Source organism: Macaca nemestrina, chromosome X (assembly GCF_043159975.1).
Source record: "Macaca nemestrina isolate mMacNem1 chromosome X, mMacNem.hap1, whole genome shotgun sequence".
Lineage (NCBI taxonomy): Eukaryota > Metazoa > Chordata > Mammalia > Primates > Cercopithecidae > Macaca > Macaca nemestrina.
Window position 1 is genome coordinate 84,694,817 of NC_092145.1, and position 17,786 is coordinate 84,712,602.

The 17,786-nt window shown below is 41.4% G+C and overlaps 1 protein-coding gene across 6 annotated transcripts in view; it reads right to left on the minus strand.

Annotated features, from left to right (window-relative positions):
• The window catches only part of LOC105476675 (ectodysplasin A), a 438,014-nt gene that overhangs the window by 14,233 nt on the left and 405,995 nt on the right, over nucleotides 1-17,786 (minus strand). For all 6 annotated transcript variants that reach the window (XM_011732814.2, XM_011732812.2, XM_011732811.2 and 3 more), the window contains exon 3: nucleotides 2,080-2,103. In XM_011732814.2, the coding sequence (XP_011731116.1) occupies nucleotides 2,080-2,103 (24 nt within the window). The remainder of the gene's footprint in view (nucleotides 1-2,079; nucleotides 2,104-17,786) is intronic.

Sequence of the window (17,786 nt, forward strand, 5' to 3'; positions counted from 1 at the left end):
AGCTATAGGGTGTTCTGTGGGTAGCACAAACTTCAGCTTCAAGAATGTGAGTCTCCTGTAATTGCTAATGTAATTTTGGAAGACTTACAGCCAGAAACTCCTCCAGTCCAAGAGACTAATGGTTGCAGTGAAAACAGAATGTTCACTTATGAAAATGTTAGAAGGCATTTGAGAAAAAACTCCTGCTTTGTTCCAGTTCTGCAGCTGGTCCTCTGTTCCTCTGCAACAAGGGTTAGGCAAGTGTGCTTCTCACACTTGTATACTTACACAAAGTTGGGCTCAGAGAAGAGAATGTACAAAATGACCCCTGGAGCAAGAGGATAACTTCAGAGGATTGACTCCCTTCTCTGGATTTCCTTACTTTAACAGAACACCTTATGATATAAAAGCCCAGAGACGTCTGTACTTAGAAACATACCCTATGTAGTGTTAGATGAAAGAATATACACATTTCTTTCAAAGCTAAACTTCATCAAAGGAGTATTTCCTTAACCTTTTAGCTAAGCCCCAAATGAAAGAACAACCAAAAGTGAGTGAATGAGTGAGTGAGAGAGAGAGAGAGTTGTGGAAGGAGGAAAATTCCATTAAAGGGTGAAAATTAAGTGAACAATTCAATTTACGTCTTCAAGCATGTGCCTATTCACCATATCCAAGGAAATCCATATTAAATGGCTTCTAAATAACTTTCAGCCAAAGTAAATGTTTAAGGCCTACGTGCACTCTCTTCTCAATAATGTCCAAGGTAGCAGTGCCAGGCAATGATCTGAGTTATAATTTCTGTTTTAAAGGGATGTGACAAGATTTAAGAACTACATGTTTGAAAATCAAATCTACTTTCTTAAAAGACAGAACATCTTGGTGGTAAATGCCCAGGCCCCACAGGGAAAGGTTTCCTCACTGACTCCAGCTCCCTGGCTGTTTTCCAGCCTTGCTCAGTTCAGGCACTCAGGAGGTCAGGTCATTCCTCAGCTTCTTTACAACAGGCACACAACTTTTCCATGTGGACTATGATACCTCAAGGCACCAGAGTACCCTAGTGTTTGAAGAAGTGGCAGACTGCAGGTGAAGCCAGTCTTTTGGCCTAGTCTGGGGTTGGCAATCTATCCTATAAAGCTCCATAAATCTTATCACACAGCATCATTTCACTTAAAGCATTTTCATGAAAAATCATTAGTTTTACTCTGTCTTCCTCCCAGGTCAGAACCCAGAAACAAACAGGTGCTTTAGTTAGTTTCATAATTGGGTTTTTCAGTCCTAAGTAGTAGACCATATTGCCTGGCCCTGTCTTTGGAGACTGTTCTGTCTTTGGATTGATTCTCCTCTTTTAGTTAAGTGAGCACTTGTACGTGCCCTAGGGCCAGTTTCATTGCAAGTACACTGGGGACTTACTGACTCAACAACGGCACAATGGAAGCTGCTTTGAAAAGACTAAACGGTCAGGGTACTATCCCAGAAGAGCATTTTCATTACAGAGAAAATGATATTGAATCCTCAAGCAAGAAATACCTTCCCTGACTCTTTGGGAAATCAAATCAGGGAAGCTTTAAGTCCAAGAAACAGGGTGCTGACATCTTTTGATAGGTAGCGTATCTAGTTCCTACATGGTGACTCAGGATTTCATTCATACCCAATCACTGATTTGATAAAGGAGGAAAAAAAAAGGATAAAAGCGAGTGCCTGTAATCCCAGCTACTCAGGAGGCTGAGGCAGGAGAATTGCTTGAACCCCAAAGGCGGAGGTTTCAGTGAGCTAAGATTGCGTCATTGCACTCCAGCCTGGGCAACAAGAGTGAAACTCCGTCTCAAAAAAAAAAAAAAAAAAAAAAAAAAAAAAAAAAAAAAAGATAAAAGAAGAGCAGGGAGAAGAGTAAGGAAGAATGAAAGAAAGAGGTGAATCATCACTAAAGAATGATTTCTTGTTCTTCAGAAACTACAATACTCAAGAAGATAACATATTGAATAAAATAACGGACAGACAATGCTGAAAGAATGTAATACAAAAATCGTACTCTTGATTTTTTTTCTTCTAATTTTAGAAAAGATACGACAAGACAGCAATTTTATAAAGTAAGGAACTTACCCTTTTTCTTGTTTTTAACTGGACCTATATGAAAAAGAAAATAGAAAATTAAGTCATTAGAAATGAACAGAAAATGTTTATTTTCTAAGATAGTCACTAGGAGGGATCCCCAAGACACTGCAAATTTGAGGGAGTCTCACAGTCAAGGGTCAGGCTTTTGGCAAGGATCCAAGTATCAAACCTCCCCATTCTGTCTTCTGGCTCTTGAGGCCACAAAACTTTCAAGGAAGATTTTTCCCTAGGGAGAAAAATCTTTCTACCTCAGTCTTTGGGGTGAGGGAATGGGTACTTCTCCATAGAGATGAAATGCCCAGAAACGCACAACTCAACAACCTTAGGACGGCATTCCATTAATTCTGCAAGTCCTGAGGTTGAAGAGTCATGCATTCAGGTGAGAATCTGATATGAAGTCTCATGTGTTGAACTTGGAAGGAGCAAAGGGTTATTTTCATGGAAAGAGCAGAGCAGCAGTGTTTGATTAACTTTTAGTCACTTCCTTATCATGATTTAATTTTTTTTTTTTTTTTTTTGAGACGGAGTCTCGCTCTACCGCCCAGGCTGGAGTGCAGTGGCCGGATCTCAGCTCACTGCAAGCTCCGCCTCCCAGGTTTACGCCATTCTCCTGCCTCAGCCTCCCAAGCAGTTGGGACTACAGGCGCCTGCCACCACGCCCGGCTAGTTTTTTGTATTTTTTTAGTAGAGACGGGGTTTCACCGTGTTAGCCAGGATGGTCTCGATCTCCTGACCTCGTGATCCGCCCGTCTCGGCCTCCCAAAGTGCTGGGACTACAGGCTTGAGCCACCGCGCCCGGCCTTAATTTGTTACTTATTAAAAGTTTGACCATAATACACTCGTGAGGGCCACATGCATTTCCATTGTAATTTACCATAAGTTAATGGACACTTTAACAGAAATGTCGGCCGGGCGCAGTGGCTTATGCCTGTAATCCCAGCACGTTGGGAGGCTGAGGCGGGTGGATCACGAAGTCAGGAGATCAAGACCATCCTGGCTAACACAGTGAAACCTCGTCTCTACTAAAAACACAAAAAATTAGCCGGGTGCCTGTAGTCTCAGTTACTGGGGAGGCTGAGCCAGGAAAATGGCGTGAACCTGGGAGGTGGAGCTTGCAGTGAACCGAGATCACACCACTGCACTCCAGCCTGGGCGACAGAGCGAGACTCCATCTCAAAATAAAATAAAATAAAATAAAATAAAATAAAATAAAATGAGAAATGTCAGCCATTTCATTGGCAGTGAAATCACAAGCATTTTCTTGGGAATTACTTCTAAGGAAAATAATTCTAATCAATTGAAGGCACTTGGAAAACCCAAGGTGTTTCTAATATAGTTAGGTGACCACAACTCACCAAACAGTTTAGGTCACTCCCAGACAGTCACTTTTTTTTTTTCCCTTCTAGGAAATCAGTTCTCTTCATTCTATATTTGGATTTGACTTTCTTTAAATACAGGTATTTAAAATCTGTTCCAAACTGCCATGAAGACACAATTATACATTAAACCACTGTCAGTGCCCTCAAGAGCTTACAAAAGGAACACCAAGCATTTTAATATTATAGTTTATAAAACATATTTCCATTTATCATCTCATTTGATATTTGCAACAAACCTGGAATGATCTCTAACTGTAAGAGCAGGCCCTATTAGAGATCAGTAAAGTCTCTAACCTGGAGGGCTGCCAGAGTGGCCATCAGAGCTTTCACAGGTCTCTTGAAAAACCAACGTCTGTGTAGACTTTTCTGGCAAAGTAATTTCATGAGCAACAGTAGCTATTGTTATGTCCAGGGGATGTTTTAGATTGGAGCAACCTGCTGTACTTAAGGTCATGAATCTCAATTCTCTTTTCCTTCTCTCTTCTCCTTTCCTCTCCTCTTAGTTCTTTGTCTTCTTTCTTTGTTACCCATCCTTTATGAATTTTTTTTAACAGCATTGTGAGTTCTTGAGAATGTGCTTGGAAGTTCTGAGAGGAAACCACAACTACATAGACATTAATGATAAGAGGCAGCGACTCAACCTGAGAAATGCCTTTTTCTTGAACAAGAAAGCTGTCTGGGGAAAGATTTACACAGAAAGGGCTCAGCTCTATCAGCCAGCCAGCCACCACAGCCTAGGAGAGTAGTAGAAAGACAGCCATTATAGCCACCCTGCCCTCTTGGCAAAAGTGTGCTAGCCCGGACCAAGATTTTGACCATTTCAGCTGGTTAAGGGTAAGCACTGTTATATCAGACTTCAAAAGCATGCTTTGAGGAAATCGGGCCATCACCAGCCAACCAGTCCTTACTGAGCATGTGTATGGAAGGCAGTAAATAATGAAACACAACTTACAACTCTATCTTCAAGAACTGACAGTTGAATAGGGAAATACAAAAGATGAGGGGTGGCTTCAGGAATTATACTGGCCATTTAAGGGGAACAAATAGCTTCCTGGAGAAGGTCTGACCTAAATCCACAAGTGAAAAGAGAGAAATGGAAATTTCAAAATCTTTTTAAGCTTCAATTATTTTTATACAAGATATACCTACTCCTTACATATACATAAATGCATGCATACATACATATATGCATAAAAAAGAGGAGCAAAAGGAAAAAGAGCTTATTAAAGTACCCCCAAATAACCTCTACTAACATTTCATGCACATCTAGAAGTCTTCTATGTGTATAAATAGGTATTTTTACAAAATCGGATCAGATGAAAAGTGTCATTTGATAACCTTTTTTATGTCAATAACTACATTTTTACATTGTAATTTTTAATATGGATGCATCAGCGTTTAATCATCTTTGATAGGTATTTAGACTGGGTCCAGTTTTTCACTATTATAAACAATGATGTAGTTAATGTTTTTACATATGTAAATTTTTATACACTTGTCCAAAGGTTTTTTAGGATGTGTCATTAGAAATGACACTGTTGGGTCAAAGGGTGTGAAAAGCTTTCCTTACATGTAATTAAACCTAATAATCTTTTCCTATATGGTTACTGCCTTCAGTGTCATGCTTACTTAGGCCTTCCCTAATGTGACATTATAGGTAACTCTTTATATATTTTCTAGTTCTTTTATGGTTTCATTTTTATTTTTAAATCTACAATTAATCTGGTATAGATTTTGGCAAACAGTGTAAGACAAAGAGTTAAGTAAAATTTTTATATTTTTTCCCTAAAATGCCCATGACATGAAGAGTACCAAGAGAAACAGGGCTCAAAGTCATTTCTTAAACTTTTATTTTAGTTTCAGGGGTACATGTGCAGGTTGGTCCTATAGATAAATTGTGTGTCACAGGGGTTTGGTGTATATATTATTTCATCACCCAGGTAATAAACATAGTACCCAATAAGTAGTTTTTTGATCTTCACCCTCCTCCCACTCTCCACTTGCAAGTAGGCCCTGGTGTCTATTGTTCCCCTCTTTGTGTCCAGATGTATTCAATGTGTAGCTCCCACTTACAAGTGAGAAGATGCAGCATTTGGTTTTCTGTCCCTGCTTGTGATTATAGCCTCCAGCTCCATTCATGTTGCTGCAAAGAACATGATCTCATTCTTTTTTATGGCTGCATAGTATTCCATGACATGTATGTACATTTTCTTTATCCAGTCAACTGTTGATGGACTTTTAGGTTGATTCCACATCTTTGCTATTGTGAATAGTGCTGCCACGAACACACATGTGCATGTGTCTTTATGGTAGAACAAGTTATATTATTTTGTGTATATACCCAATAATGAGAGTGCTGGGTTGCATGGTAATTCTGCTTTAAGTTCTTTGAGGAATCACCACACTGCTTTCCATAATGGCTGGACTAATTTACACTCCCACCAGAAGTATATAAGTGTTCCTTTTTCTCCACAACCTCACCGGCATCTCTTGTTTTTTGATTTTTTAGTAATAGCCATTCTGACTGGTGTGAGATGGTATCTCATTTAGTTTGGATTTATATTTCTCGAATGATCAGTGATGCTGAGCATTTTTTCATATGCTTATTGCTCATGTATATGTCTTCTTTTGAAAAGTGTCTGTTCATGTCCTTTGCCCATTCTTTCATGGGGTTGCTTGTTTTTTGCTTGTATATTTAAGTTTTGTTGGGAGCAAGCCCCCCAAAATCTAGCCATAAACTGGTCCCAAGACTGGCCATAAACAAAATCTCTGCAGCACTGTAACATGTTCATAATGGCCCTAACGCCTGTGCTGGAAGGTTGTGGGTTTACGGGAATGAGGGCAAGGAACACCTGGCCCACCCAGGGCAGAAAACCGCTTAAAGGCATTCTTAAGCCACAAACAATAGCATGAGCGATCTGTGCCTTAAGGACATGCTCCTGCTGCAGTTAACTAGCCCAACCTATTCCTTTATTTTGGCCCATCCCTTTGTTTCCCATAAGGGATACTTTTAGTTAATTTAGTATCTATAGAAACAACGCTAATGACTGGCTTGCTGTTAATAAATATGTGGGTAAATCTCTGTTCAGGGCTCTCAGCTCTGAAGGCTATGAGACCCCTGATCTCCCACTTCACACCTCTATATTTCTGTGTGTGTGTGTCCTTAATTCCTCTAGCACCACTGGGTTAGGGTCTCCCCCATTGAGCTGGTCTGGGCAAGTGGTGTCCATTCATGGGGGCTCGAATCCAGGTCGAAGGGTTGCCAGAGCAACAGTTGGAATGGAAAACTGGCTGGAGGACACCTGAGTACTCTTAAAGCAATCCCTGTGGTGAGTAAGAAGGGGAGCTCAGAAGTGTCAGGGTAACAATGGGACAGGTGTGGGGTCTGGTTCGTTTCACCTTGGAACTTTTTCACACTGATGATGAGGAGGAAGGAGGGTATAGCAAAGTAACAGAAGAGGTTACAGAGCATGTTTATTTACCAGCTAAAGCTAAAGCGGCAAAGGAGGGAGAGGTTCATCCCTACCCTTCTGCACTCTCTCATTATTATTTTGAAGAAAAAAGACCCTCCAGATCTTTCTATTCTGGAGGACACTGGGCAAAAAGTAGTTGCCCCAGTGACTGAGCAGCGCCTCGAGCGACCACTCTTAGTTCTATTCAGGCAGGAATTCAGCAAGTTAGACAAGAGGGAGATTTAGAGGCTTGGCAGCTCCCTGTTAGAATACACCCCCCAGATCAACAGGGAAATATTACAGCTACATTTGAGCCTTTTCCTTTTAAATTACTCAAATAATTAAAACAAGCTATAAATGAGTATGGACCAGGTTCTCCTTTTGTAATGGGACAGTTAAAGAATGTTACTGTTTCCAGTCGAATGATTCCTACTGACTGGGACGCTCTTACTCAAGCTTGTCTAAGTCCTGCTCAGTTCTTACAATTTAAAACTTGGTGGGCAGATGAAGCTTCCATTCAGGCTGCTTGCAATGCCCAGGCCCAACCTCAAATTAATATAACTGCAGACCAACTTTGGGGGTTGGCGGCTGGGCTGGTTTAGATGCACAACTGGTCAGGCAGGATGATGCCATAGAACAGCTTAGAGGAGTGTGCATTAGAGCTTGGGAAAAAATCACTTCAGGTGGGGAACAATACCATTCCTTTAGTGCCATAAAACAGGGACCTAGAGAACCATAGGTTGATTTTATAGCTTGGTTACAGGAGTCTCTTAAAAAGATGATTGCAGATTCAGCTGCTCAGGATATAGTGTTGCAGTTATTAGCTTTCGACAATGCTAATCCCGATTGCCAGGCTGCTCTGTGACCTATCAGAGGGAAAGCACATTTAGTTGATTATATCAAGGCCTGTGATGGTATCAGAGATAATCTGCATAAAGCTACTTTGTTGGCACAGGCAATGGCAGGACTGAGAGTGGATAAAGGAAATACTCCATTTCCTGGAGCTTGTTTTATCTGTGGGAAGCATGGTCATACTAAAAAAGAACGTAGAAAAATCAGCAAGTCAGGCCGCCAGATACGGGGAAAAAGAAAACTGTTGAGCCTGAAATATGTCCAAAATGTAAAAAACGAAAACATTGGACTAATCAGTGTCACTCTAAATTTGATAAAGATGGGAACCCGATTTCAGGAAATGCCATGAAGGGCCCGTCCTGGGCTCCATTCTAAACCGGAGCATTTCCAGCTGAGGCCATTCCCTCACCCCTGTACAATGTCCGTCCCCCGCCACAGGCGGTAGTGCCGCAGTAGATTTATGCTGCACAAAAGCTGTGAGCCTTCTGCCTGGGGAACCCCTGCAAAAGGTCCCAACAGGAGTCTGTGGACCCTTGCCAGTAGGGACTATAGGATTACTTTCAGGAAGGTCTAGTGTAAGTTTAAAAGGGGTACAAATACATACAGGAGTTATTGATTCAGATTACAATGGGGAAATTCAAAATTCCATTTCTCGCACTGGTTTAATTAGCTCCTGACAAAATTCAGACTACTACTCCTTACTCCTACTTGGGGACCTTAGTAAATGACACTACCATTGTGCCACAGAAAGTAACCATATGTTGGGATCAACTAAAAACATTAAATGACTTTCAAAAATTACTAGGGGATATTCATTGGATATGACCTGCTCTAGGCATTCCTACTTATGCCATGAGTAATCTGTTTTCTATCCTTAGAGGAAATCCTAGTCTCACTAGCCCTTGGCAATTAACAAAGGAGGTAGAGGCAGAGTTACAACTGATTGAGAAGCAAGTCCATAAAGCTCAGATAAATAGAATAGATCCAGAGAAGACTCTCAATTTGCTAATTTTTTCAACTCAGCATTCACCTACTGGTGTTATTGTCCAAGAACGGGACTTAGTAGAGTGGTTTTTTCTTCCACATACTAATCCATGGACTCTAACTCCTTAGTTAGATCAAATCTCTACTATGATAGGGATTGGGAGAACTCACATTGTTAAATTACATGGATATGATCCTGGAAAAATTATTGTCCCTCTCACGAAGGCACAAATACAGCAAGCTTTTATAAATAGTCTTACTTGGCAAACCCATTTAGCTGACTTGGTGGGTATTCTCGATAATCATTTCCTAAAACGAAGCTGTTTCAGTTTTTGAAATTAACTAATTGGATTCTCCTTAAAATAACTAAATTTAAACCAATTGAAGGTGTTGAGAATGTTTTTACAGATGGGCCTAGTAATGGTAAAGCTTCTTATTCTGACTCAAAAAGTAAAGTTTTCCAGACGTCTTATATTTTTCTCTATGTGGAATATTAAACACCTCACTGGTATCCCATCCAATTCTCAAGGACAAGCCATAGTGGAAAGAATGAATCTCTCCCTAAAACAGCAGTTGCAAAAGCAGAAAGGGAGAGACAGAGAATATGGAACCCCATTGATGCAACTGAACCTAGCATTAACTTGAAATTTTTTGAGCCTGCCCAAAGGCCAGATGTTATCAGCAGCTGAACAGCATCTACAGAAACCAGCTGCAAAGACAGAAACAGAACAACTGATTTGGTGGAGAGATCCAATAACAAAAAGTTGGGAAATAGGTAAAATAATAACTTGGGGTAAAGGTTATGCTTGTATTTCTCCAGGCCAAAATCAATAGCTGATTTGGATACCATCAAGACACCTGAAACCTTATCATGAGCCAGATGCTGAGGAAGAGACTCCGGGAGGATCCCGAGGACCCCCCGGTTGCAGCCATGTTGAGACTGACGCTGAGGAGGACCCAAACTGTCACGAGCAACACCCATCGAACACAGCCACCCACCTGGGGACAGATCAAGAAGCTGTCACAAATGGCAGAAGAAAACCTGAGGAAAGCAGGACAACCAGTCAGAATGAATAATTTAATGGTAGCTATGATAGCAGTTATTACCACTGCCGTGAACATTCCTTCAATAAGGGCTGGTAATAATGCCTGGATGCAATCACTCTATGACACAGTTACCATAATAAATCTGCTTCTATAATTGAGGCATACCGCCTTCAAAAACCTATTTGTAAACAGGATTGGACCCATTTAGAAAAAATGAACGTACTTGTTTAGGAAGATTGCTTTGCTGAACAGGCAGAGGTGCTGCACAATGATTCCTATGGAGTCATTATTAATTGGTCCCCTAAGGGGATATTTAGCTTGAATTGCACCTCTCAGTCTGCGTGCCACAGTCACACTATGTTCAGATGATCTGGACAAAATGGTCGGATGGTAGAAATGATAAGAAGTATGGCAAAAGTTCCTATTATCTGGAACCATGGCAGTATAGTAACACCTCAACCTCAAATGATATGGCCCACTCTAGGCGCTAAACAAGGATTTGTGGAAACTATTAAATGTTCTTAATAAGATCAAAATTTAGGAAAGAATAAAAAAGCATCTAGAAGGACACTTGACAAACTTGTTTTTGGATATAGCAAAATTAAAAAACAAATATTTAAAGCATCCCAGGCACACCTGACCTTAATGCCAGGAACTGAAGTACTTAAAGGAGCTGCAGATAAATTAGCAGCTAGTAACCCATTAAAATGGATTAAAAAACACTGGGAAGCTCTGTGATTTCAATGATGACTGTGTTTTTAATCTATGTTGTTTGTCTTTGTATAGTCTGCAGATGCGGATCTCGACTCCTGTGAGAAGTAGCTCACTGTGACAAAGCTGCCCTTGCTTTTATCTCTGCAAATCAAAGAAGGGAGACATGTTGGGAGCAAGCCTCCCAAAATCTGGCCATAAACTGGCCCCAAAACTGGCCATAAACAAAACCTGTGCAGCACTGTAACATGTTCATAATGGCCCTAATGCCACGCTGGAAGGTAGTGGGTTTACGGGAATGAGGGCAAGGAATACCTGGCCCACCCAGGGCAGAAAACCGCTTAAAGGCATTCTTAAGCCACAAACAATAGCATGAGCGATCTGTGCCTTAAGGACATGCTCCTGCTGCAGTTAACTAGCCCAATCTATTCCTTTATTTTGGCCCATCTCTTCGTTTCCCATAAGGGGTACTTTTAGTTAATTTAGTATCTATAGAAACAACGCTAATGACTGGTTTGCTGTTAATACATACGTGGGTAAATCTCTGTTCAGGGCTCTCAGCTCTGAAGGCTGTGAGACCCCTGATCTCCCACTTCACACCTCTATATCTCTGCGTGTGCATCCTTAATTCCTAGCGCCACTAGGTTAGGGTCTCCCCCACTAAGCTGGTCTCAGCAAGTTTCTTATAGATACTGGATATTGCACCTTTGTCAGATACATTGTTTGCAAACATTTTCTCCAGTTTTTGGGTTGTTTGTTTACTCTGTTGATAGTTTCTTTTGCTGTTTTGCTATGCAGGAGCTCTTTAGTTTAATTAGGTCCCATTGATCAATTTTTGTTGTTGTTGCAATTGCTTTTGTGTCTCTGTCATAAAATCTTTTCCAGGGTCTATGTCTAGAATGGTATTTCCTAGATTTTCTTCAAGGATTTTTATAGTTTTGGGTTTTAAATTTAAGTATTTAATCCATCTTGAGTTAATTTTTGTATATGGTGTAAGGAAGGGGCCCAGTTTCAATTATCTCTGCTTATGGCTAGCCAGCTATTCAAGCACCATTTATTGAATAGGAAGTCCTTTGTAGATTGTTTGTTTTTGTTAATTTTGTCAAAGATCTGATGGTCATAGGTGTGTGACATTATTTCTGGGCTCCCTATTCTGTTCCATTGTTCTACCTATACCATACTGTTTTGGGTATTGCAGCCTTATAGTATAGTTTGAAGTCAGGTAACATGATGCCTCCAGCTTTGTTCTACTTGCTTTGGATTGCCTTGGCTATTCAGGCTCTTTTTTGGTTCCATATGAATTTTAAAATAGTTTTTTCTAGTTCTGTGAAGAATGTCATTGATAGTTTGATAAGAATAGCATTGAATCTGTAAATTTCTTTGGGTAGTAACGCCATTTTGACAATATTGATTCTTCTGATGCATAAACATGGAATATTTTTCCATTTGTTTGTGTCATCTCTGATTTCTTTGAGCAGTGCTTTGTAATTCTCATTGTAGAGGTCTTTTACCCCTTGTTTAGCTGTATTCCTAGGTATTTTATTCTTTTTGGGCTATTGTGAATGGGACTGCATTCTTGCTTTGGCTCTCAGCTTGGATGTTGTTGGTGTATAGGAATACTACTAATTTTTGTACATTGATTTTATATCCTGAAACTTTGCTGGAGTTGTTTTATCAGATCAAGGAGCTTTTGGGCAGAGACTATGGGGGTTTTCTAGGCATAGAATCATATTGTCTGCAAACAGGGATAGTTTGACTTCTTCTCTTTCTATTTGAATGCCTTTTATTTCTTTCTCTTGCTCAATTGCTCTGGCTAGGAGTTCCAGTACAGTGTTGAATGGGAGTGGTGAGAGAGGGCATCCTTGTCTTGTTCTCGTTCTCAATGAGAATGCTTCCAGCTTTTGCCCATTCAGTATGATGTTGGCTGTGGGTTTGTCATAAATGGCTCTTGTTATTTTAAAGTATGTTCCTTCAATGCCTAGTTTGTTGAGGATTTTTAACATAAAGTGGTGCTGTATTTTCTTAAAAGCCTTTTCTACATCTATTGAGATGATTATGTGGTTGTTGTTTTTAGTTTTGTTTATGTGGTGAACAATTTTTATTGATTTACATATGTTGAACAAACCTTGCATTCCAGGGATAAAGCCTACTTGATTGTGGTGGCTTAGCTTTTTTGAGGTACTGCTAGATTCAGTTTGCTAGTATTGTGTTGAGGATTTTTGCTTTTATGTTCATCAAGGATATTGGCCTGAAGTTTCTTTGTTGTGTCTCTGCCAGGTTTTGGTAGCAGGATGATGCTGGCCTCAGAGTGAGTTAGGGGGAAGCCCCTCCTCCTCAACTTTTTGGAATAGGTTCAGTAGGAATGGTACCAACTCTTCTATGTATATCTGGTAGAATTTGGCTGTGAATCCACCTGGTCCTGTGCTTTTTTTTTTTTTTTTTTTTTTTCCCCTTAGCAGGCTATTTATTACTGATTCAGTTTTGGAGCTCATTATTGGTCTGTTCAGGGATTCAATTTCTTCCTGGCTCAGTCTTGGGAGGTTGTATGTTTCCAGGAATTTATCAGTTTCTTCTAGGTTTTCTAGTTTGTGTGCATAGAGGTGTTTGTGATAGTCAATTTTTTTTTTTTTTGCATTTCTGTTGTATTGATGGTAATGTCCCTTTTGTCATTTCTGATTGTGTTTATTTTGATCTTCTCTCTTTTTTTCTTTATTACTCTGGCTAGTGGTCTATCTTATTTATTCTTTCAAAACACCAACTATGACTTCATTGATCTTTTGTATGTTTTTTCACATCTCAAATACATTCAGTTCAGCTTTGATTTTGGTTATTTCTTGTCTTCCACTAGTATGAGGTTGGTTTGCTCTTGTTTTTCTAGTTCCTCAAAGTGTGATGTTAGGTTGTTAACCTGAGATCTTTCTAACTTTTTGACGTGGGCATCTAGTACTTAGCACTGCTTTAGCAGTGCCCAAGAGATTCTGGTAAGTTGTATCTTTGTTTTCATTAGTTTCAAAGAATTTCTTGATTTCTGCTTAATTTCATTATTTTCCCAGAAGTCATTCAGAAGCAGGTTATTTCCATGTAATTGTATGGTTTTGAGTGATCTTCTTGGTATTGATTTCTATTTTTATTGTGCTGTGGTTTGAGAGTGTAGTTGGTATGATTTCTGTTTTTTTTTTTTTAATTTGCTGAGAATTGTTTTATGGCCAATTGTGTGGTCAATTTTAGAGTATATTCTATGTGCAGATAAGAAGAATGTGTGTGTGTGTTTGTGTGTATATATATATATATTTTTAATTGGTAGAGAGTTCTGTAGATGCCTGTTAGGCCAATTTGGTCAAGTATCAAGTTCAGGTCCCAAATATCTATGTTAGTTTTCTGCCTCAATGATCTTTCTGATACTGTCAGTGGGGTGTTGAAGTCTCCCGCTATTACTGTATGGTTATCTAAGTCTCTCAGAGCTTGTTTCATAAATATGGGTGCTCCTGTGGTGGGTACATATATATTTAGGATAGCCAGGTTTTCTTGTTGAATTGAGCCATTTACCATTATGTAATGCACTTCTTTGTCTTTTTAAATTGTTGTTGGTTTAAAGACTGCTTTGTCTGAAACGTGAGATGGGTCTCTTGAAGAAATCAGCTGAGTCTTGCTTCTTTATCCAACTTGCCACTATGTGACTTTTAATTGGGGCATTTACATTCAAGGGTAATGTTGATACATGCAAATTTGATCTTGTCATTGTGTTGTTAGCTGGTTATTATGTAGACTTGATTGTGTAGTTGCTTTACAGTGTCAATGGTCTATGTAACTAATTGTGCTTTTGTGGTAGCCAGTAACGGTCTTTCATTTCCATATTTACCACTCCCTTAAGGACCTCTTGTAAGGTCTGGTGGTAATGAATTTCCTTAGCATTTGCTTGCCTGAAAAGGATCTTATTTCTCCTCTGCTTGTGAAGCTTAGTTTGGCTGGACATGAAATTCTTGGTTGGAGTTTCTTTCTTCTTCTTCTTCTTTTTTCTTCTTCTTCTTTTTTTTTTTTTTTGTTTAGATGGAATCTCACTCTGTTGCTCAGGCTGGAGTGCAAAGGTGTGATCTAGGCTCACTGTAACCTCCGCCTCCCGGGTTCAAGCAATTCTCCTGCCTCAGCCTCCCGAGTAGCTGGGATTACAGGCATGCCCCACCATGCCTAATTTTCGTATTTTTAGTAGAGACGGAGTTTTGCCATGTTGGCCAGGGTGGTCTCGAACTCCTGACCTCAGGTGATCCACCTGCCTTGGCATCCCAAAGCGCTGGGATTACAGGCGTGAGCCACTGAGCCTGGCCGGAGTTTCTTTTCTTTAAGAATGCTCAATATAGGCTCCCAATCTCTTTTGGCTTGTAGGGTTTCTGCTGAAAGGTCCACTGTTAGCCTGATGGGGTTCCCTTTGTAGGTAGCCTGCCCTTTCTCTCTAGATGCCTTTAATACTTGTTCTTTCATGTTGACCTTGGAGAATCTGATGACTATGTGTCTTGGGGATGGTTGTCTTATACAGTATCTCATAGGGGTTTTCTGCATTTCCTGGCTTTGAATGTTGGCCTCTCTAGCGAGGTTGGGGAAATTTTCATGGATAATATCCTCAAGTAGGTTTTCCAATTTGCTTGTTTTCCCTCCCTCTCTTTCAAGAGATGCCAATGAGTGTTAGATTTGGTGTCTTTACATAATCTCCTATTTCTCAGAGGTTTTGCTCATTCTTTTAAAATTCTTTTTTTTTTTCTTTATTTTTGTCTGACTGATTTAGTTTGGAGAACCAATCTGTGAGACCTGAGGTTCTTCCTTAGCTTAGTCCATTCTGCTGGTAATACTTGCAATTGCATTATGAGATTTTTATAGTGTATTTTGCAGTTCTATCACATCAGTTTGGTTCTTAAAATGTCCATTTCATCTTTCAGCTCCTGTATCATTTTATTGTAGTCCTTAGATTCCTTGGATTGGGTTTTGACTTTCTCCTGAATCTTATTCTGAATTTTATGACTATCATTACAGCCATTTCAGCCTGGCTAAGAACTCTTGCTGGGTTACTGGTACATTCATTTGGAGGTAAGGAGAACTCTGGGTTTTTGAATTGCCAGAGTTCTCATGCTGGTTCTTTTTCATCTGTGTGGGCTGATGTTCCTTTAACTGTGGCATAATTTCAGTTATGGTCAGTTGACTTTGTTTCTGGATGTTATCAGAGGGCTGAGACTTTGCGCTAGGTCTTCATTTGTAGCTGAACTCTTGTCCTTGATTTTATCGGGGGATACACTAGCAAAGTATTTTTGTTGTTGAAATTTGATGCATAATGGCCAGTAGGTAGGCTCTTGCTCAGCCATGTGGTTCCTCTGTATTTTCTTGTGTCTTCAGCTGTGCTCCCTCTCAATGCTCTGAGGGTGTGGGCTCATTTCCTACATGAGTGCTGGCTGTAGATCTCAGCTGTCAGCTCTCTACTTGGCAGTCCTGGGCTGTGCTCAGGCATTATGTTCCCTCCCCAGCTTGGGGACTACGAGGGCCAGGACCTTGGCAGTGGCAATGGCAGAGGGCCTGTCACTTGTATCTTGGGGCTCCACCCCAGATAAATATAGAGCCACTACCAATTGGAGCAATCAGCCTGGGGTAGGGCAGCTGTGCCATGGGCCCAAGCCAGGGCACCCTGCCTGGTGATGAGCAGGGAGGCAGGGGTATTGTGGGAGAAGACAGACTGGCCTCTTCTCCTTAGGGCAGCTGTGTGGGTATGTTGGAGTTGTGAGTAAAGCACTCAGGATCTTTGCTCTTTTCCCACTCAGAGAGCAGCAAGGGCAGTATCAGTGCAGTGGCAGTGGCAGTGGCAGTGGCAGTGGCAGAAGGGCTTTCAGTCATCTCTGGGAGCTCCAACCCACAGAAATGCAGAGCTACTGCCAATGGGAATGTTCAGCCAGAGGGTGGGGCAGCTGCACTATGGGCCTGAGCTGGACCCTGCTTGGTGAAGAGCAGGGGGTCAGAGGCTCACCGGGAAGAGAGACTGGGCTCCTTTCCATATGGCAACTGTGGTGTGCTGGAAGTATAAGTAAAGCCCTTAGGCTCTTTGTTTCTTCCTCAGTCTGAGGGCAGCAAGGGCAGAACCACTGCAGTGGCAGTGGCAGAGGGGCTGTCGGTTTCCTCTGAAGTTCCACCCCAGGGGAACACAGAGCCACTGCCACTGGGAATGCTCAGTCAGGGTTGGGGCAGCTACTCGGAGATCCCAAGTTGGGGGCCCTATCTGGTGAAGTGTAGGGGGTAAGGGCTCACAGGGAAGAGCTACTGGGCTTCTCTCCCTATGGTTGCTGCAGTGTGCTGGAGGTGCCAGTGACACAACCAGGCCCTTTGTTCCTTCCCCAGCCCATGGGCAGTAAGGGTGATACCACTGCAGCTGCAATGGGAGAGGGGCTGTAGGTTGTCTATGGGATTTCTTTCCCTAGAGAAATGCAGAGCCACCACTGACAAGTGTTCAGGCAGGGGCAGGGTGGTTGTGCTGGGGGCCCAGGTGGAGAGGCTCTGTCCAGTGAGGAGTAACAAGGTCAGAGACCTGCATGGAAAACAGTCTGGCTGCTTTTCTGTAAGGCATCCGCACTGTGCTGGAGGTCCATGAGAGTCCTTAATCACCATGATCCCTCCTGAGCCTGAGGGCATTAGAGGAGGGAGCTGTAGAGCAGCAAAAGTGGCGGGCCTGTCTGCTTCCACTGGGAGCTCTGTCCCAGGGAAGTGCAGAGCTGCTACTGGCCCAAGAGCCTAGGTAGTGGTGGGGTGGCTGGGGCCTCAGGTCGGGAGGCCTTGCTCAGTGAGGAATAGCAGGGACACAGACCCACGTGGAAAACAGTCTGGCTGCTTTTCTGTAAGGCAGCTGCGCTGGGCTGGGGGCTCACAAAGTCTTCTTCCACTACAGCTTGGGTCATAGAAGGGCTCTCAGAGAGCTCCTGCTTAGTGGACATTTGGCATATCCCTTGGGAAAAAACAAGGATGTAAAAGTATACACAAGATTGTCATTAGATAGTATCACATTTCCCATAAGTGCTAATAAGTACATCATCTCAGCAGTATAGGAGTTTCTTCTTGTTCTAAGATAGCTCACCATGACCAGTAAATACTTATTATTATTTTCAACATGGACCTCTAAGATTTGGCTCTGTCTCTATCATGCCCATTGCTTTTGCTTGAGGCCATTGTAGTTGTAGCTTCTAGAGAGAAAATGTCAGGGAGCTAGAGCTGTCCCATACTAGACGTGAGCATCTTGACTCAGAGC